The 22,623-nt window shown below is 37.6% G+C and overlaps 1 protein-coding gene across 2 annotated transcripts in view; it reads right to left on the reverse strand.

The window, feature by feature from the left end:
• Positions 1 to 22,623, reverse strand: part of ZSWIM5 (zinc finger SWIM-type containing 5) — a 132,137-nt gene that overhangs the window by 36,517 nt on the left and 72,997 nt on the right. For both annotated transcript variants that reach the window (XM_070941389.1, XM_070941388.1), the window contains one exon: positions 3,913 to 4,269. In XM_070941389.1, the coding sequence (XP_070797490.1) occupies positions 3,913 to 4,269 (357 nt within the window). The remainder of the gene's footprint in view (positions 1 to 3,912; positions 4,270 to 22,623) is intronic.

Consider the following 22,623-nt stretch of genomic DNA (forward strand, 5'->3'; position numbering starts at 1 on the left):
TAGTTGTCCAACTCACATACATGTGACTTCAGGAAACTTATAACATTAAAATTCATTACAAAAACCATAACCCTCCCCCCCCACCCCCATGGCAACAGCAATACAAACCATTTGATCGGCTCCAATTCCATTTGGGGACTGTCTTCAGGGCCTTTGGAAAAGTAATAAGTATGATAAATAGCTCAAATATTTTGGGACATGTCTTGCCATGCCCAGCATAACTGAGCATAACAATAAAAGAAAAAAGCTATTTACAATTAAAATATGTGGAGTTTCCACTTGGAGTTGGCCTATGATTGGCAGAGCAAAGTGAGCCCTTTGGAACTAGTGCACAACTCTGCATTAAAACTATTGCACAAAGATCAGGCAGCAATTGTGATGAGGATGGCTTTTGTACAGGTTTATGTTGTGTTTATGTTGCTAAATGCAGACATTGCTAGGATTTGTTTGTTGATTAATTAATTAAATGTATATGCCAATCATCTCACTCTGAAAAACGTCTTTGGGTGGCTTAAAATTAAAATCATAAATATAAAGCTATTAAAACATAATTAAAGAAACAAGAAGCAAAAAAGACAATATCAGTGAAGTGGTGGCATCTTCTCAGTTAATACACCAACCATCTTCAACATTGAGCAACCCCATGAGGACAATAGGCTACCTGGCAGAGTTGCCTTGAGTTCTGGTAGAGTTGCCTTGAGTTATTTGTAAAAATAATGAAGGCAAGATACAAACAAACAAGCATTTTAACACCCTTCCAGAATGGCCAAAGGGTAGAGGCAGACCTCACCTGAGATGGCAAGTTTTTCCAAAAGAGCTTGGGCCACAGCAGAAAAGGCTAGCTTTCTAGATTCTGTCACCTGAAGTTCTTTGAGTAACAGGGTCTGCAGCATGACCCTTCTGCTGGACCAAGGGAGTGGGCTGATACCTTTGGGGTGAGATGATCCCTCAGATAACCTGGCCCCATGCCATGAAGGGCTTTAAAAGTGATAACCAACATCTTGAATTTGACCTGGAAGCAAACCAGCAACCAATGCATCTTGCATAACAGCAGTGTTTCACACCCAATCCAAGGGGCAGCTAAGCCTGTCTACACCTCTGCATTCTGTACCTGCTGTAGCTTCCAAACCCTCTTCCTGCATAGCCCCTTTTAGAGTGCATTGCAGTAACCCAAATGGTGATTACTGCAATGCAATGGTCATCTGATCAGAGTGTGACTGACTGAGTCAGGGCCTCATAATCCAGGGAAGGGCACAACTGGCGCACAATGTGAAGTTGTGCAAAAACCCTCCTAACAGGAGGAACCCCAAGTCCTACGCACTGAGTCTATCTGGTATAGTGAAACTCCATCCCAGAATTAAAGATGATAAACTTCCAGATCCTGAGACTCCTGTACCTACGAATATTCCATAATTGGAAGACAGGTAATTAAGTACATTCTAGTTACCTCACAATTGAACTATAATGCATGTTGCATGGATTGTCATTGAAATTCATCCATGGAGCTTCAATTAGTTCAAAATAAAGCAACAAGATCAACACATTGATATGCCAATATATCATCAATGGTCTATGAGTTGCATTGACGGCCAGTTTGGTTGTGATGCAATTCAATTTGCTGGATGTCAACCATAAAACCCTAATTATTTTTAAAACTACCTGGGTTTGTACCCATCCAGTACAATCAGATAGAGAGGGGGTATTCCATCTCTCTTCTATCAAATAATATCAGCTAGTGGTACTCTAGAAGTGTACCTTCTCACTCTCTTGGAGGCCCTCCAAAGGTCTGAAACGGCCCATTTCCCAACTCCCGGTGAGACAGGAAGTGACATTTTTTTGCTGTCCCCAGCCTCCAGAGCCTCTCTAGGAGTCTCTAGGAGCCTCTCTAGGAGTCTCTGGAGGCTGGGGACAGCAAAAAACATCACTTCCTGTTCCACTGGGAGTTGGGAAATGGGGCCTTTCAGGCCTCCGAGGGAGTGGGAAAGGCTGTTTTTGCCCTTCCCAGATAAATAGAGAGGATCTGGAGCCAGGTAAGAAAGAAAAACGGGCCTTCCCCACCCCCCGGCCCTCCAGAGGCAGGAAACAGCCTGTTTCCCTACTTCTGGTGGGCCCAGAAGGCCCGAAAATCAGCTGGTTGGTGCACGCATGTGCCCCAGAGCTGAGCTGGCATGCCCACTAATATGGCTCCACGTGCCACCTGTGGCACGCATGCCATAGGTTCGCCATCACGGCCCTAGTATAAAATTCCCCCCCGAGACTTGTGCAGTTTCCACTCCATAGGAGTTCCACAACTTTATGAAAACATGGTTGTGCTCCTAGGCCAGGGTTAGATTGATTGTTGAGTATCTGGTGGATTTCTTTATGTCATGTAACATGTGTTTTTTCTGGGCTCACTCTTTTTTCTGTTTTTTTATTGTTTTTCTTTCTTTTAATTATTAAGCCTTAACTATTCCCTTTCTCTAAATTATTAATTGGAGACCCAGTTTGGCCTAGTGATTAAGGTACCAAGCTAGAAACCAGGAGATTGTAAGTCATGATCTTATTTCAGCTTTCCTTTGCTTAACAGACTTGTGGAGGTTGTAAATTCAAGAATTGATTACAAAACTTATTTTTTTCATTACTGTCGTTAACTGTGAAAGAACTTCAAACAAAGCAGTCACTAAAAGAAGAGAACCTGTATAAGCTTTGTATTTAGTAACTAAAAAGAAAAAAAAAGCAAGATGCTTTAAGAGCCAGTTTGGTCTAGTGGTTAAGTTACCAGGCTAGAAACTAGGAGCCTGAGTTCTAATTTCACTTTAGGCATGAAAGCTGTCTGGATGACTTTTGGCCAATCACTCTCTCTCATCTTAACTCACTTCAAAAGTTATTGTTGTGAGGAAAATAAGAGGAGGAAGGAGTATTGCATTCACCTCCTTGAGTTATTTATAAAAATAATAAAGGTGGAATTTTAAAAAGGTGATGATATTAGCTGATTTACATAGGGTTGAACTGTGAGGTCCTTGGTGCTCTCTGAGTTTGGTTATTTGCTTGGTGATGTTTCCGCAAGCAACAATCCAAGCTCAAAGAGCACAAAGGGCTCCATAAGCTGATCTGTCAACTCAAAATAATTAGCTGGAGTCTAAATGGAGAATGTTAAAAAAAATCACTCATTCTCACTTCAATATACCTAGAAATAGCAACCACATCTTTTCTGACATCTCGGTAAAAAAACTTCTGAGTACCTTCTGCTAGCACCATGGCAGCTGGTAAATCCCCACATAGTAACTTATTCAGGGCATTCGACTTGTAAAGCTCAGTGGTTATAGAAGAGAAAAAATGAACACCATTCTCAACTTTCTTTGAAATGTGGGCTTTTTTAAATATAGTCGCTATGAAATCAAATTTCACTTACACTTGGCTTTTCCAACAAGGCAAGCTCCATATGTGTTAGAGAACCACTCTTATCATACTACCCACATGAACAGATTGGAGAAAGTTAACAGTTCTCTTCTATCAATGCTAAGGAACAAACTTTCAGAACAGAAATATGGTGCTACTTTATAAAAAGTGGCTAGCTTCACTCCTTGTTTATGCTCTTAAGCAGAAAGTACAAACATTACATATAACCTGACAGGGTCAAAATATATTTAGAGTCCAGAATGTTAGGTACTCAACCATTTCCAGCATTGTTTGGTGTTATAAACTTCTTTTCCAGAAGAGAGACAAACAGTTGCGACAGACAAAATCTTTTGGCGAAAGATATGAGTCTGCATACGATTTGTCAGGGAGCTGAAAAGATTCTATATCTTAAAGAATTAAGTGCTTCAGACATTATAAGCATGGTGAGATTCTTCTCTTTGGGTTTGTCAAGAATGAACACATTATTATGATTTGGGAGGTTTATCAGAAGTTATTTCTGCCTTGTTGACTTACCATGCACTTGATTAATTTCAGAGTTGGAGGACAAGATTTCGTCAGCCAATTTCTGGGCTGTTGGGAGCACTTCAGTGTGGTGGGCTGTAATCAAATACTGAACAAACTTTTGGAGCTGGTCCCTGTTCATTTGAAAAAGAGTCTCTGATATGGGAAGACGGAGTTTGACCTGATCAGGCTTGCGAATCCTGTAGAGGGAGAGTGCCACAACGTGAGCGCAATAGAAAATGTCCTTGTTCCCACAATCACATGTCACGGATGTTATCTTGCACCGGTCAAAGCTGATGGCCACTTTGTAGGTCATTTCTGGTTCAGTTGCAGTTGCTGCTTCTGTCACAGTGCCACTCAGGTGGAATCCTGGAAAGAAAAAAATAGATTACTAGGATAGGGACCTTTATTATAACAGACCACTATCTAGTTATATCCATATTCACAAGATGTTTTCATTAGCTCTCCCCGACCTGGTATCTTATAGATGTATTGGCACATAATTCCCTCAATGCCTAACCAAAACAGAAGTACAGTAGAACCTCTGGTCATGACCATAATTCGTTCCATAACTTTGATCGCAAACCAATTTGGTCGTGACCTGAACCTAATTTTGGAAATTTGGTGCTTACCAAAAAAATGGTGCAGAAGAGGAAATTGGCCATGAGAAAAAAATGTCCATTTTTTGGTTGGAACGCAATTTGGTCGTGGTCAGAAGCACAGTTTATACTCCTGTCTCTCAAAATATCAACATATTGATGGATGATGCTTCCAGCTGAGCAGCCAATATTCTGGATTTGGAGCAGTTAAGAATAACTATAAAATGCAAGAGCCATGAGTCTGCACAATATTCAATTTCTTTCTGAATCACATAAGCTCCTATTGCCCATTCCAGCTTAACTTGATTCAGAATGCAACACTATTGACATTTTATTAGAAGTAAACTATATTGATTTCAGAGGGCTACTGTCATAGAACTGTATAGAAGTGCAGCCAAGTCTTAAGCTGGCTAGTATTCCCACATGCTTACTGGGCTATCAGAAGAAAAAAAATATTTATAATGTATCCAGTAAATAACTAAAAATCAAGGGGATTTAAGCAGTAATGTGGCCACTGTAACCATTACTTCATTTTACTACTAACATCTACATCACCAGTAGTTAACTTCTCCATCTGATGGCAGATGAAATTTAGTACCTTTCACTTTTGTTGACTGTCACCTCCAGAAAATATGATTTAACATATTTTAGAAAATGCAAACCTTTCAAAATGATCTGAAGGTCAGATAATTATGCAAGGTACAATATGATTATCAAACTGTACCTTAACTTTGAACAAAGTATGCTTAGATAAGCCGTATTTCATGAATGGATGGATGGATGGATGGACTGACGGACATTAAAAATGTTGACAAAATTAGAACAGTTTCCATCACAATATTGCCAAAAATATCATTGAGTAATCTCATGAGTCACACATGCTAAAAAAACAGTGACAGAATAGTCTAGGATGGACAGGGCTACAGAAAGAGGGTTCTTTTGCTGTATAAATTCCCACAAATTACCCCCAAAGATAACAAATCTGCAAAATTGATAATAAGAGCAAATCAATATAAATTATTCAATATAAATTATTCAATATAAAAGTTGTATCATGATAAACCACAAAAAACATGGTGAAAAGACACCATCAAAGCTGGCATCCACACAAAATTTCACAATACCTAATAAACAGTGCAGTTTTTCTTTTTTGCTTATAAAAGTTCCAATTTTGTTGTCTTCTGGTTTTTTTTTTTAAATGAAGGGAAGGGTAAAATTCTCAAAAAGGATAGTAGTGCATATACTTCTAGCCACCAGAATTGTGCAGTCTATACTAGAGGTATTGAGACTCAGAACAGAAGTCCCTAGGTTAAATATCAATAAGACAATTGACTAATGGAGAGCCTTAAGACAGAATAGAAGCGTAGCCCAGTCTTATAATGAGAATGATGTTGATTTAATGCAGTATAAGTGTGTATCTCTTTGCCAGGAGTTTCCGCTATAAAATAATATTTCCAGGAATTTATATTCCAGTTGATTATAATCCCACCCCTTGAAAGCAATTCAGAAGAGGAAAAACAGAAATAGATGAAATCAGAATGAAAAAGCATTTATTTTGCCCATCCTTGCTCAATTTATTTATCTCCGTCCCAGCATTATAGATAATTAGGAAGTCTTACATTATATCATGTCTATAGTATTGTCAAATTGCCTACTTTCTAACCATCCTAAACATCAACCATCTCATTTGTAATTAAGGGATAAATAATATAATAACAACCTAGTATTATTGGACCCTGGATTTATAATTATTGCCAAACCCTGATAGGGAAATCTCTCAGAGTTTGACCTTTTGCAACAGTAGCTTCGATTCCATCGCTAGATGTGGGGTGACAATGAGCTAGAGACATCTGACTTGTGACAGGGCTACTGGATGTGAGTGCCTGTGTGTTACATACTAGAGAAACAAGTTAAAGATTCTTCTTGTGCATTGGCTGTTGTGCTGCCTGTTACAATCTCTGAAAAGCTTCTGAATTACTCTCAAGGCTGAAGTCACAATACCTTTTGGCACTGAGTGATTTCAATCATAAGCTGTTCCAAGGTCTGAGAAGACTTGAGATTCCATGGCCTCTACGATGACCATGGGCTTATACAAAATGATCTTGGATTGACTCACACCAGCAGTCACATTCTTGATTTTGTGTTTGCCTCAGAGAGAGTGGTTGCTAGATAATCTGGATTCAGAGGTTATATCATCTAACATTTACTATGGTCAGATCGTTTTATGGTCCAGATGAGACTGTCTGATTCTTGGAACCCCTGCAGGGAGAGTGCACTGATTAAAATGGCATGCCCCAGGCGCCATATGAATCCAGATGGACTTCAGCAGTCAGCTGGTGATTTACCAGGCAACCTGATAGGTAGCTCTATTGATTGTCTGGGTAGCCACTGGCAACAGAAGGCAACTTGACCCCTCAACAAGATTGTTCCCAAGCAGCCTCTCTGTGTTCATCAATTCCAGTTGTCCCCTTGCTTTACTGAGTAGCTCTAGGAGATGAAGTATCATTAGAAATGCTTAGGATGTTGGAAGAAGACGAAAAGTAAATCTTTCTATATTGTTCTTGGCAACAGCATTTCTATATTGTTGCCAAGAAAATCAGGAGTTGAGCCCAACTTGAGGCAGTCTTTGTTTTAAAGAAGACAATAACAAGGCATAAGATAAGTGGACTTTCCTAAATTCAAAATATGATTAGATACAAAGTCTGGATTCTTACTATATTTCATCTAATCTATGACATTCTCCAAATAATTCACTTATTTCCCTTCTATATTTTTAGCCTGCTAGAAATATTCTACAAGTGTATTTCTAATGCAAATTCATATTAAAGGAAACTGACAGATGTATATGTAGCAAAAGATGAAAAAATGATTAATTGCATATACGCCTTATGTTTTTGCCAACTCTTACAAGTTTTATAAGACAAATTCTTTCAGACGTTTTTAATCAACAGCCTCAAAACTAGCTGTATACTGCTATTCTGTTTAAAGCAGTGCCAAAACCCACATACAGATCTGATTAAGGATTGAGAGAGAGCGTTTCACTTTAAAAAACAAATTTTAAAAAATAAGTCTTGTAAATAGGACATGAAAGCTTTTAGATTAATATAAACTCCAGAAATATATTCAGAAAAGCCTCATCTATTGAAAAGCTGTCTGATAACGATATCATTTCTCTTCACATACTTCACTTTAAATAGCATATGAAACAATTTGCAGGCTCTACTTCTATACCACAGCAGGGCCATTTGCACATTATACTAACAAGTAATATGGATTGGTCAAGAACGAGGATGATCATTCCCACTATCTCATTGCATGGGGGTATGGCTAACCAACTACAGTACTATCCTTTTACACTAGCCAGAAAAAGAATCCATGGTTTGTTGAATAAATAATTGGAGTCCTTAATCTATGCTCCATGAGTCCTGTAAAATTGAAATTTGGCAAATTTTATAAAAATGTTTTATGACATTATCATAAAGGAGTTTATGGCAAAATGTAAAAAACTTCAGAAAACTTTTCCTGTGCTAATGTTTGGCCATGCAATGCAGTTCAACATGGGCTGTTTTCAACACAGATGCATCTCTGAATGTATTCATTTATTTTGAAATGAAATGAAAGTTATGAAAAAGTTATATTAAGTAAGATATAAATGTGTCCGGAGCCCATCAATTTTTTTAAATGTTTAAGCTTTTAAAACAAAAATCATTGTAATTTCTAGCTGTCATCACACTAAATTGTCAAAGATTAACTAGGGAAAAAGCATATGCAAAATATTTATCAAAAGCTTAGCCAGAGATTAAACACTAGTTCTTGCTGGCAGGAAATGTTAACATGAATAGTTCACTTATATCAGCATTTCAGATGCATTTGGCCAAATTTCTTGGAAGCCACTAATAATACCGGGAAACCAGGAACCAGAAAAAAGAATACAACTTTTACAAAATTTCACTGTGTCTATCTATTCAGGAAATCTAGTTTGTCAAATTCAGCTGCTGTTGAACATAAATTTTGTATTGAGAAAGAGAGGATTTCTGTATTGTAGAGAGGAAAAAGATTTGCATTCATTCATTGCAAACGTACATTAAGTTATCAAAGCAATGAAAACTAATAATGAAAACAGATGTTTTAGATTATCAAACCTGGGAATAGTGAGAAAATGCTTAGATTTGTGTTCTCAAGTATCACTACAGCTGGTGTAGTAAATGATATGCTATAGTTTAACCATGAGATGTTTCCTATACATGCATTCTATTAATATAACAAAGTTGAAATATAGAAAAAGTTGGTTTCTGGGTTAAAGGTTAAAGGAAATAGTAAGGAATAAAGATTGCTAGATTAATAAGGTGAGAAAACCCTCTTCTAATTGGAAAGGTTTTGCACAAGCTAGGGAATTCTAATAACATGGACTGGGGAAATCAAGTGCTGCAGTATTTCTTTTTCAACATGCTACAATTTCATTGCCTGTGATGCATCACTCCACAAGAGGAGTGGACAACACATAGCCTCTGTCCTTCACCAGATTTTGCCCCATATTTAAGCCGCAAAATGCATAGATTTAAGAGTGCAATCCTTGAGGGTTTTTTTTTTAAATCCCAAAATTTAAATCAAGTATATTAATCCACCAGGGGTTTAACGTATTTATTTCCCCTCAAATGAAATCCCCAAGCATCTCAACCCAATCCCCTCTAGTAATATCACTATGACCCAACAAGTACTTGAGGCTGGAAAAACCATTATATTTTAGGGTTAGCCATCCCTGCTCCAAAGAAATCTGTATTGGATGTAGTACCAATTCCTTACTTGGTAATGTACATACACTTTTTCAGAAATAGTGCAAGATCCATTTACACCTGAGATGGTTTCGATACAAGGTTGAAGTGCAAATAAGTGACAAGCACATATATACAATCTGCTGAATAATAAATCATAATGTGATAAGCATAGTATACTTGAATTTTCAAAAAGTTTTTGATAATGCAGTTATCAGTCTTGAGAAATTTTAGCAGTCATGGATTAAAGATTAGTTCCTTTATGAATCAATCAACTAGTTAAAGAGCAGGAAAATGACAGTGGTCATTTTCAAAATAAATAAATAAGCGGGTTTCAAATATGAAAAAAGGGTGAATAAAATAAAGAAAATGGCATCTACAAATGTCCTGTTCTGGCCTTAATAGGGCCTTAGCAAGACAGTGGGATAGTTACAGGACCATGGATAGCTCCAAATAAGCAACTTGCTCCTAAAGCTAAGAATAGAGACTAAAACCTTTAGTTTATTACAATGCCCTCATAGGTCTGCTCTTAAAAAGCACCTGGAAGTTACAGTTGACTCAACCTGCAGCCACTCAAGTACTGATGGGCATTTCAGAAGAGGCAATGGCATCAGGACTAAAAAGTGGATTTTGTTACGTTAAGACCTCAAGAATTGCAAACCTTTTTCTATCATTCAGTATTATTCACAGTACTGATAAAATACTTACCGTATTTTTCACACTATAAGATGCACTTCCCCCCCCCAAAAAAGTGGGTGGAAATGTCTGTGCATCTTATAGAGTAAATATTGCAGCGGGGGGAGGGGGTTGTTGTCGCGGTGGTGTTCGCCACCGCCTGTCACCTCTGCCGCCATTCACCACTGCCAGGGAACACCAAGCAGCTGATCGGCGGTTGGATCGGCCTCCCGCCGATCATTTGTTCTAGGTGGTAGAGATTGCCGCCACCGCTGATTGCTGCCAATCACTGCCATTGTTCGCCGTCGCCACCAATCGCTGCTGCTGTTCGCTGCTACCACCAATCACTGCTGCCAAATGGCAGTGGTGGCGATCGGCAGTGATTGGCGGAGGTGATAGGCATGGTGGCGGCAATCTTCACCGCCTAGAACACCTGATATGGTCATAGCAGAGCGGAGCCCTGACAAGCCACATGCTGGGGCTGCAATAACGTGCTGAAGCTGACCAGGCTGTTTGCTGTTTGCTGCAAGGACGCTAGCCAGATGAATACCGAATGGATGCTGGGAGGCAGAGGCAATTTTTTTTTCTTCCTCTTCCTCCTCTAAAGCTAATGTGCGTCTTATGGGCCGGTGCATCTTATAGTGCGAAAAATACAGTATATTTTAGATCAGCGGTAGGCCATTGCTATTTTGTTTTGCTTGTCAACTTTTGATCTAATTTTTGTTTGTATTTTGTTACAAAGGAACAATTAAAAAAACCTTCCAACTAACTAGGCCAATGTTTTATTTAATTAACCAATATAATTATTTAAATTAATATAACATAATATACCTGGTATTTTCTTTCTTTTTAAATTTTTTAGCTTATAACACATTGTTAACAGTTAAGCCCTTACACTTTTTGTTATTTGTGTAAAGTTGCAAATATATTTGAAATCTCTTTTCAAGTTAAACAGTTGTTTGATGCTTGAAATGGACCACTTCTGTCTTTTTTCTGCATCTCAACCACAGAATGTGAAACAAAGCTGTTCTGAGTCTAAAACTTTACAAATAACTGAAACCCATTTGGAGGCAAAATATTTATTTAATCTTTGAGATGGAATAATTGTTTAAACCTTAACATTGTTTAAACCTTGAGACAACTGACTTCTATTTGAACCAGACTGAATTCAAAATATTTTGCATGTCACATATTGAGAAAAAGAGAAATATCCAAAGTTAGAATGCGGCCACTACATAATACAATGTATTAGTTGTGTTACTGCTTACTGTGTGAAAAAATTATGCTGCAGTGCTGAACAAGATTAGGAATAACAGAATTATGACAGGGCTACATAAAATTATGCAGAGGATGAAGAAAATTAGTAAATAAATGTTTTTCTTTTTTTTCCAACTTTTTTTTTTTAAAATTTGATTTATATGCCGCCCTTCTCCGAAGACTCAGGGCGGCTTACAATGTGCTCAGCAATAGCCTTCATCCTTTTGTATATTTATACAAAGTCAGCTTATTGCCCCCACAAACTGGGTCCTCATTTCACCTACCTTAGAAAGGATGGAAGGCTGAGTCAACCTTGAGCCTTGGCGAGATTCGAACCCTGCAGTAATTGCAGGCAGCTGGTCTTAATAAGCTTAATAACAGGGTGCCTTAAACCCCTGTACTACCAAGGCTTATTAAAACTCAGAATCATCTAGTGAGTCTGAATGATAGATTCAGGACATAAAACCTATTTAATAAGTAAGGTTCAGGGTCTGCCTTGATTTCAGTCCATTGTCAGTTACAGAAACTCACCACAGGATGACTTTGGATCCATCTTCTCAGCCTAACTCACCTCACAGGATTATCTTTCCAGGAAAAATGGGTGGAGGGAGTATTAGGTATGCGGCCTTGAATTCTTGCACGAAAGGGAGGGATATAACAATAAATTCATCTGAATGGTATTCACTAAGAGGATATAGAGGTAGTAATCAATTTAAACTATTTTAAGGGAAATGGAGAAATTGTTCATGAAATTGATATACTATATCAACTCCAGCGGGACAACAACAAAGGTAATAAAATATACAGGATCCAATCTCGGAGCATCACCAGGACCAGAGGTTTTGTCTTCCAGCTTTTGGACTCATGCTAGAGCCCATCTTCAGAGAACTTCTCTCTAGCAGAGTGTGTGCTGTTCTGTGTATGGTATTTATAGTGCCTGCTGTAAGTAGCTTTTTAGATGTTGATTGAGGTGTGTTGATGGCTAGCTTTGAAGTCATTAGTTGTCATTTGCTTATGCTGCCCAGCCCTCGTCTTCGAAGTACTTGATAGGCTGATGGTAAATCAGCACTCCTGTTGACTGACAAAGGGCTTGTTTCCCAGGCTTCAATCACTTCCCTGGCTGTTTTTGTGCCTGCTCCTCCAACAATCATAGTAGCTGCAAAGTTATTGATTGCAGTGTGAGGCTACCAATGAGTTTGGATCTCCTCATCTGAACACTCGCTTGTGTTCTTACAATCTGGTGGTTAGCTTCCTTTCTGTCTGTCCTACATAGTCACAGGTGAAAGCTTGGAAGACAAAACCCCTGGTTCCAGTCACCAACCCAGATTGGATCCTACAACATTATCCTGGGACATGTATATTCACTTTCATTCATAATAAAATAATATCCAGCTTCCCATTGGCTTCTGACAGGCTACTGTGGGATCTTAGACCAGATAGGTCTTTGGTCTGGTTTAGAAATCCTCTTATGTTCTAATCTTTTAAAAAGTTAGCTCTCCAAAGAATCATGATTAATAACATCATATGTTTTATTTAAACATCAACACCCCAAGCTCCCAGTAAATGTCTGTTTTTCTTTCAGTGCTTGCCAAACCACAAAATTTTGCTTAAAGGGCTTCACATAAATGAGGGATTTCCCCCAAAGCCTGCTGTTTAGAAGTATCAGCTTCAAAGAACAAATATGCAAAAAGGGGACATTTCTTCATACCCTGTTCCTCAAATCATCTCATAAAAAGTTTTTAAGAGGTTTCCAAGCAGCTTATTCCTGCTTCTTCTTTCTATGTGATCTTTTCCACTCTCCAAACTTCAAGGAAGCTATAGGGAATCAGTCTTATACAATTAGCAGATGTTTTTCCCAGGCTGTACCAGAAAATATATATCACAATTACCTCATTTATATTTTCTGTTCAGATTGAGTGAACCACCTCTCCTTTTCCAAACTATCTATGGCAAAAGACTATTCCTTAGTAACAATTATAAATTTATTATAATAATCTTAATCATGGTTCCATCCTTAAATAGGTCTTTGAGTTTGTTACAAAGCTTCACTTTCCTATCTGAAATCTATAAACTGTTGTCTCTTTCTACGGTATAAGTAGAAAATTAGGGAAGAATGTTACTGGATGATACAAAGAGCCTACCATGGATATGGACAAAATTAACATGAAACGTTGCCAGCACATGCATACAGACATGGCCCTGTATGAATTAAAACTCTTGTAAGTCTTTTATGAACTGTAAACTATAATTTGCCATTTTCACTTTACAGAATGGAAAAGGCAATCCGTATGAGTTTTCTTGTATGTGACCAGCAAGCTGCACCTGCTTAGAAACAAAGCAGCTTTTTGACTCTCTTCATCATGCTGAGACAGCATATTATCTTACTGAGCATGTTCGGTTTCTAGCCCTGAAACACCAACATCTAATTGGGCAAACCCAATTTCAAGTGTGTGTCTGCTGTATAACAATCTGCTGTCTGATTATAACCCTTATCAAGACCGAGGAACCATAATACTGAATTGGCTAAAACTGCACACTCATCCAGAACTAACTTAATTGTATCAGTCTTTTTCTTCCATTTGAATCATGAGTGACCTTTTTCCTCTCCTTAAATGCATTATCCTTCCAGGCCAAAACAAATTTCAATCCTAAAACTTCCAGGACCTTTTTCGAGAGTGATTGGCCTGTGAATAAAACAACCTCCAATGTCTTATCTTTCGGATAACCAAGTCTGTGTAAGAGAAATGAACAAATGAGGGCAGTGAGGGAACTAACAACGCTAGAGAGATGTGTGCAGGTTCTGTAAGAAAAAAAATATATTATGATCCAAAATAATTTTATACTTTCCTGATCTGAAAAATAGGAAAGAAAATTTGTAAAAAAAAAAAATTTAAATGTACAATTATTTACATGGGCTAATAGAATAGGAGAAACCTTTATACTTTTTTTTCCAAGAAAAAAGGCCTACCCACCACTAATTATTGCGTTCCATTCATTGTCTAGCGATCACATTTCATTCCCAAAGCTAATCAGCTCCTAATTTCTACGAATTACTTTAAGCCAATCCATATCGTGTAAAAGCATACCCGTATATGCTCATTTGTGGTATGGTTATAATAAGTCTATGCTGGCATAGTGAAGAACTGAATAAGCAACATTCTAGAGAGCAGATTAATGGCTCCAGCCAACTGAAACTGACAATTGCTCTATCCCTGACCTTGCAGTTGGAAAGAAGATGGGCTCATGAACTCATTTCCACATGACAATGCTCCTGCAAAGTGATTTGCTTGCCTCTGAGAGCCGTGGAGAGTTCTTCTCACAGCCCTGCCCTCCCCAACTCACTGAAAGCAGCTCAGTAACAGTCTTTTGTGTTACAAGTGCAAGAAAAGGCTCTGTGGAAGATGCATGCAATTAAACCTGCTTTTCTTGCAGCTCCTCTAAATCAGAGATTCCCCAGGCAGGTGTTGCTACACACAAAGAGGTGGGGGGGGGGAATAAATTTTATTCTTTGCAATATAACATATCCTCTTTTACTTCTCAAAAGAGAAGGGAACGGGGGGGAGGGGGGGAGATAGAAGTAAATATTATCATTTCTCAAACACAGGGATAAGTTTGGTTTCACCAAAATCTACAACAAAGAAAAGTAAGCTCATATCTGTATATGCATTCTCCCTCAGAAAGCTATGTTTTTTTCAAGGCAATTGGACCTTTGGACAGGGAGGAACAGAAGCAGAAAAGGTATTTTTTTTCCTCCCTTCAGCAAAAGAGGAGACCGCTTTGATTTGGGAATAATGCTGATGCAGCAAAATATGGAGGCATTTCATTAACTTTGCAATTGTCTTTCCTATTCCTCCCTCCTGCTCCACATTATTTGGCACCAATGTCCAAGTCAGGATTCTGGTCTACTGAAAAAAAGGAAACAATAAATAATTCACCCAGATGGAAAAATCCAACAAAAAAAAATAGGAACCTGATTACAAAGCTTTTGGGTTTTGTTTTGTTTTTAGCGTAACATTTTAAAACGAAATGCTGCATTTCGGAAAGCAACGCACACAACAGATTGAAGGGAGAAGGAAACACTCCACATGTTTAGGTGAACAGCCATGTTCGCAATGGAATGAAACAGCACAGAGTTGCCTTGAAATGAAAGATTCTAAATTGGCTTGTTTATATTAGAGGTCGCCATAAAGTTCTCCCGAGCAGCTGAATAAGCTGCAGGGATGTTCTTCTTGCCATCTGTTCCTTTCCCAGAACACCTCCTGCAAATCAAGAGTCAGTCTGCTAGTTTCTATTCCTGTTAACCTCTAATCACCCACAAGGGCCCTTCTTCGCTTTGCTCTTTATCTGCGCCAGCTAATGCGTGAAGTGGTCTTCGCTTCCCATCTGTTCCAGCATTAGTAGAGTTAAAGAACAATGCAGCTAGCCTGGTTTAAGCATTCACTTACACAGATGCCCTAGTATTAACTCAATTTCTCACTGTTTGTTACTATTATCCATACAGGATTTGGAATGTTTGCTAATTTGGAAGCCAAATAATAGTATTTTTTTCCCATTGGCCACCTTAGAACTCTCTGTACTTCTTTCCAGTAAAACAAATCAAACCCTAAAAATCTACCATATCCATTTGAGGCAAATTATTAGAAGAATGTATTAGAACATGTTTTAACAAAAGCCCTGAGCTATCTCCAGTTTTTCCAGTCTGGATCCAGGCAACAGCCAACCTAGCATCTACTAGGCTGTCATTCCTTAGTGAAATGGATCATTAATCTTCCCATGCCTGCTTTTCAGATACCAAATTCATGCAACCATGGTCGTCGTGAAAGAAAAATTAAATTAAAAATCTTTTCAAAAAGGCATTGTTTGAGAAGAGCACTGACCATGAAACAGGACTTTCTTCTCCTGTCTGCTGCTCCTATCAGAGGAAACTGTCAGCAGAATCATGCCACAAATCTTTGATCACATTAACAGTGGACAATATTTGTATTCTTCCTTTGTAGTAAACCAAACAACCTACAAATTTGAAAGGAATTAAATAGCAATTCTTCATAAACACATATACGGTACTTCATCTATAGAAAATCAACCAAGGGCATTTTCATTCAATACTATAGCTTTGGATTTATTTATTTATTTATTTACCTCTGACAAGAACAGATGTGTTCAAAACCAATCCAAGACAAGGAATTAAATTTGCAAGCATAAAGCAAATGTGCTTAACTGAAACACCAATACTGTTCTTTTAAAGCAAAAGTGACTGTGAGTTTTAATGGTGATTGCATGAGGCGGAAAAAAGAAATATAGCCGTTTCATAATTATACACACATATTGTGTTAGTTCACCAAGGAATTAAGTATGGCTCTAGGCCACCATGCAGTCAATGTAAGTTAGTTAGTCCTCAAGTTACGAGGGTAATTGGACCAGAAATTTATATTGCTGAGTGATGCAAATTGTAAAGCGCAATGTCATATGATCACATTGCTTAGCCTATCCTGGCACTCCCCGTTACTGTTGTTGACCAAATTCCACTGGGTGTTAGCCAAGTCATTCTGAGCTTTGTTCCTCCCAGCTCTGAGCCTTGATTCTTCCAAGGTAAGAGACTGCTTCCCCTTCAGCTTCTCTGCCCTTTGGGCTGCCCTGCATCTTGCCTTGTAATGTGAAAACAGCCATAGAACTGCATGGTTCTGGGGCTGCTTGCCATGCTGTGGCTTCAGGGGATTCTTGGTGTGTCCCAGTTCTGGGGCTGCAAAAAGCCCCTGAGCCACAACACAGCACAAAGCTGCAGCTTCCCCTAGAAACTTCAACTGCCCCAGCCACATAGCATGGTGTGAAGCTGCATTTGCAGCTTACCCCAGCAACGCGGGAAAAGTCGCTGCTGCCCTAGGAATCCCCAAGTGCATGTTGCAAAGCTGCAGTCAGCTTGGGAAACCTCAGTCACCCCAGCCCAGTTCCAACTGCAAGCAACCTCACCGCTCTGTACTGTAAGGTCTCTACCACCAGCACTCCACCACCGCAGCAGACGTTCACTATCTTCTTCCTCCTGCTGCTGATGAGGCATGACTGCCTTGGCCCTTCACGAGGCAGAAGCTGGTTATGTGAGGCCATCATCCCCAGATCTCACGAGTAAATCACTGTGCACAACCTTGGGAGGAGATCCTCACAAGGTCAGCAGCTGCTGCAGAAAGAGCCAGACTGGACTTGTTTAGTCAACAATAGGAGCAAGAAGATGAAGGTCAACTAGGGCAGCAGGGGCTGTGGAGTGTAGGAGATCAAAGGTCATAGATGGGGGAAGATAGGTGGGTAGGAGGATTTAAAGCTTCCCTGCAGCCATAAGTGTGGGCTGGGTGGCAAGTACTTGAATTTTGAGCCTGTGACCAGGATGTGTATGCTGCAGATTCCATAACTTCAGGACACTCAAAATTCAAGTTCTACACAGATCAATCTGAGTGCAGCCTGGATTGACTACAAGAAAACCTATGACTCAATGTCCCAAAGGTGCTTTTCCAAAAGGATGGAAATGGATCCCCATTCCATTGGATGGGAAATGAAGCATTTTCAAAGGAAAAAGAAACCCAAGAAAATCCAGTTGCCTTTTGGTAAAGCACCTTTGGGACAACTATGACTTGGATGATTGAGAATCTCCATTAGACACTAAGACTCAATGCCACACACATGGATCTGAGAATGCCTGGCATTTTACAACACTAATAGGACACTAAGGATCGTCCTCAAAAAATCAATCGGAATGTAGAAGACAACATTGGAAGTCAACTCAAGACAGTTTATAGAAGCAGCTATCAAGTGTGGTATATACCAAGGTGATGCACTGTCCCTGCTGCTGTTTTGCATAGCCAGATGATCACAAGGACTGGATACAGATACAAGTTCAAGAGCAGAACTACCATTAACCACCTCCTCTACATGGATGACATCAAACTGTATGCTAAGAGTGAATGAGACATTGACCCGCTGATCCACTTGACACAATTCCAAGAGGACATTGGGATGTCATTCAAGCTGGAGAAGTGTGGCCTAATGGTAGTCAAGAGAGGGAAGGTAGTTAAGATTAATGGGATGGAACTACCAGCAGGCCACATGGCAGAAATACAAATGAGAACCCTCAAACTCCAAGGTCTTTGGTAGTGCACTCAAAAATGAACTTACCATCCGTATGGGTGAAAAGGGATTTCTTATATATATAATAAAATTTCATTAGTGATTTTAATTGCAATAGTAAAATCTAATACAAACTAAAAGAAAGAAGAATAAAAACAATGAATGAGAAGAGCAAATAGAAGAAAATAGAAAATGAAAATGAATTTATAAAACGATTTCCCATTTCATCACAAGTAGAAACAGTTTTTGTAACTGTTCACCCTTTCTTAGTTTTCAACCAATGATCTCTTTATCCCATCTTCCATCTCTTCTCCATAAAGCACATTTTCAGTCCTAGTGACAGCAGAAACGTAACCAGAAAAAACATCTTATTTTAACTTTGATCAGATAGCCAAGTTTATATTCCTTCTTTTTAGTTCTAACAGTCTTAATCTTTAGTCCATTCATATAATGTTGTACAGTTTGATTTTTTTTTCATTTCATCTTTGTCTCTTCTCACAAAATTCTTCATAGCTTTAACAAGTCCTTCGGGAGAAGGGCGGTCTATAAATTTGATAATTTGATAACAAGACCTTTTTTTTTTGTAAATACAGAATAAAAAATATACAGGTCATTGTCTGGGTTTATTGTTTGTATTTCCCTTTTGATTTTTAAAACATCAACTAGGTTTCTTAAGGTACTAAATTATTTCCCACAAAACTATTCTTCCAAAGAGGAAAGAAAACTTCTTTTTTAAAAGAAGTACTACATAAAATGTCCATGCAACAGTTAAAATATATAAAGCTAGTTCAGTAAACTTTGACAAAGGGACTTTATAGTTTGATAAAGTTTAATAAAAATATCATAAATATTGCAAATAAATTAAAATTCAATTTTTAAAATCTGTTTCATTCTAATGATGAATCATTTACAATATTGCCGACAAATATGTTGTCTATAGTGTTATTTAACATCAATATGAAGTCAATGGACACAGCTGTAAAGAGTTTGGGAAAAAGATACCCTGAATATGCTGATAAAATTCAGCTCTATTTCTCCTTATATCTGAAACAGGAAAGGCTATGCATGCCCTGAACTGTGTCAAGGTGCAGTCACAGACTGGATGAGAGCCAATAAACTGAATCTATATCCAGAGTAGACTTTCAAGATAGACAGTTTCTAAATAGGGTTGCATTCCTCCATAGGAAAGAGATATAAAATCTTTGGATGCTCCTATAATCTTCATAGTAGTTAGTGTTGTCTAGAACTAATTTCTTGGGCAAGGAATCCCATATTCTAGTTTCAGCTATATCCTATTCTGGATAATCTAGCTACTGCTGTATGTTCATTGCTAACTTCACATTTGGATTACTTTGAGTTTTTCTTGTTTCTGGTCTGGAGATTTCAGTTGATGTTTAGGTGTGGGGTACCTGGCCAAGCCAAGGGCATATGACACCTGAAGTGCTGAAGAAACTGCATTGGCTACCAGTTAGATGAAAAAAAACACATGTTTCAATATTCTTTGTATGCATATAAAGCCCTAACCATCTTTGGGCCAAGACAATTGATACATTGTCTGCTCTTTTACAAATTGTTCACTATTTATACAGGAAGGAGCTACTGAATGCCCATGACCCAGCATTTGTAAGCTACCATATTGTGGTCACTAATGAATGGACATATTGTCTTTAGAATGTTTATTCATTTTAATATGTGTCTCATATTTTTACAGTTGTTCTATTGTTTTTACAAAAATATGATAGAAACAGCACAGGAAAACAGTTTTGAAGTTTTTCAAGTGGAAAATCACAATTTCCGAATCTCTTATAACTGAGGCAAGGATGATTGCCAAGTCCAACCTGGAAGCACTCTGGAATTGTAGAGTAAATATTTTATTTTGCTCAGTTCAAGAACTGTCAAAAACTAAGACCATTTCCTTTCTCCTTTCCAAGAATTTGTTCAGGTCCTGCCTAGTATCAGAAACCCGATCTGAAGAAAAAAAAGAGTTATGTCTGCTTAATCCTATTAATGGTTCATAGTAGTCTCTTTGTATTTATTTTCTCAGTTTGTAATCTGTGTTCTATTACTACCTTTGTTTTCCACATGCCATTCTTAACCTCTTTTCAGCAAGATAGTTTTCCTCCTTTATCTGCAATTTTTCAGGCTTTTTGCTTTATTTGACATAGTAGACCATATTTATCAATTGCCTTTACCTAGAATAACTTTGCTACAGCCTGGGTAAAATTCTTTTGAGCTGAATTCAATTCCTAATGAATTCATGTGTTGCCAAAAATATCTCCATAAATAATGTAAAAGTAATTTTCACTAATTTCAAGGATCCTTCCTTCCTTCCTTCCTTCCTTCCTTCCTTCCTTCCTTCCTTCCTTCCTTCCTTCCTTCCCGCCCTCCCTCCCTCCCTCTGATATTTCTTTATGATCTCTCATTCAAACATAGAGAAATCTAAAAATACTTAGCATTTTGAGATCAGTCAAGGTTGGCTAGAAAAACCAAGTATACTCCAGACAGTGGTTCCTCATGAACAAATTGCATAAATGGAAAAGTTTTTGCAGTCAGTTTAGGATTGAGCTGCTGGAAGTCCTGGGATTCCATCTATTCTCCTAACTGTGGTGGACATTAAGCTTTGTTTCCCTCATTTCTTAATCATTTTGGGAAGTAACTAATTTATAGAAGAGAGATTTCCTTTGAAAAAAAAACAAAAACAAGACTGCTTCCAGTGAGTTAAACCATCTTTCAAGATTATGAAAAACAAGAAAGAAATACTTTAAGGATCCAAGTATTTTCTACAAAAAGCTTAAATAAGGGAAGATGTAAGGAAATTTTAAAACAGACAAGGAGTCAGTCTTTTTTGTTTATTTTTCTATATTATTTTTATCTTTTTTTACTTTTGACAATGATGCTTTGATATAAATTTTCAATGTTAATTAAAGACACCAGTTTGGTTTGGGAAGACTTTTTATTTATACTTAAAGAGTACATTTAATTTCCAGAATCTACATAACAAAAGATAAGGTAAAGAATCAGATTGTGGTATTAAGTTTTCATAGAGATGTGATGCCTGTCATGGTTGAAACTATTGAGAGCTACTAAAATAAAAGTGTCCACACTTTAAATGATAATAAAGAAAAAAAGGCTTGTCTTTTTACTTTGCCTGCTTTGGATTATCCAAAGTAGTTATTTTTGGATTACTACTTTGAAACGGCTGCTAGAAAATTGGCAAATAGGGCAGGAGGGTCTTACTAGAGCAACCTGCAGAAAAAATAATTACACAGATACACTTCAGAAACTTTAACAGATAACAAAATATATGCTTTTGAAAAGAGAATAGATGAAAATTTTTTAAAGAGGAGATGAAAGTAGATGAGATGGAAAGTTCTATAAAGCAAGTATATGAAAAGGTAAAACAAATCAAGGATAGAATAGAAATTTTAGAAAATAAGACACCAAAAATGTTTGTATACAAACAAATACACTAATTCAGAAGGTTTTAAAGAACAATTGGAAGCCAGAGGCTTTTATTTTGGGACTAATGGATAGACAACTAGGAAAGAAACCATGGAACTACATATGACAACTGCAGTGATGTTACTATATGCTCAAACATTTTGGACCAGTTAGTGAAGATGATGGAGCTTGTAGAGATGACTAAACAGACTTCTTTGATTAGAGGAAGAACAATATCTAAATTTATGATTCACTGAAAACATCTTATAGACTTTTTGCATGAAACAGAAACAAATACATTTATAATTTGTTGCTTTAATGAAGGAAAAAGTGGATGATAGGAAAAAGTGAATTTTTGTATAATCATAAAGTAAGAGATATTTGCTCAAAGGAAATCTGAAGCTTTTTCTATTTGTTTTTATCTTTCCTTTCTTTGTTTTCTTTATTTCTGTATTATTTTGTGTTAGTTTTTAGGTTTTGTTTAAAACTTTTAATACAATTTATATTTTAAAAAAGCATAAGACATCACACACCTAAAAAGAAAACAAATAAATATTGGAAACCATGATTAACTAAATATGCATATAAATATATGGGAACAATCAGGAAGAAATGAGCAACATGAAACTTAGAATAGCCCTTCCCCCAAAATATTAGATCATTCTATTAAACAGCTAAACCAGCTAAATGATCAAAAGTGAACTAAAGAGGATGTAAAAATTAGTTTTCTATGACCCCAAAGCCAATGGAAGTCCAAGATCAGTTTTTCTATACAAGATATTTCAAGGCAGGCAGTTACAACATTTCTGAAATAAGCAGTTTCTTGCAAAAAATCACTCCCTTCACCCCCAATAAAACACCCAGAC

The sequence above is a fragment of the Pituophis catenifer genome, unplaced genomic scaffold, assembly GCF_029215685.1.
Source record: "Pituophis catenifer annectens isolate HBS135680 unplaced genomic scaffold, rPitCat1.0.hap2 SCAF_3, whole genome shotgun sequence".
NCBI lineage: Eukaryota > Metazoa > Chordata > Lepidosauria > Squamata > Colubridae > Pituophis > Pituophis catenifer.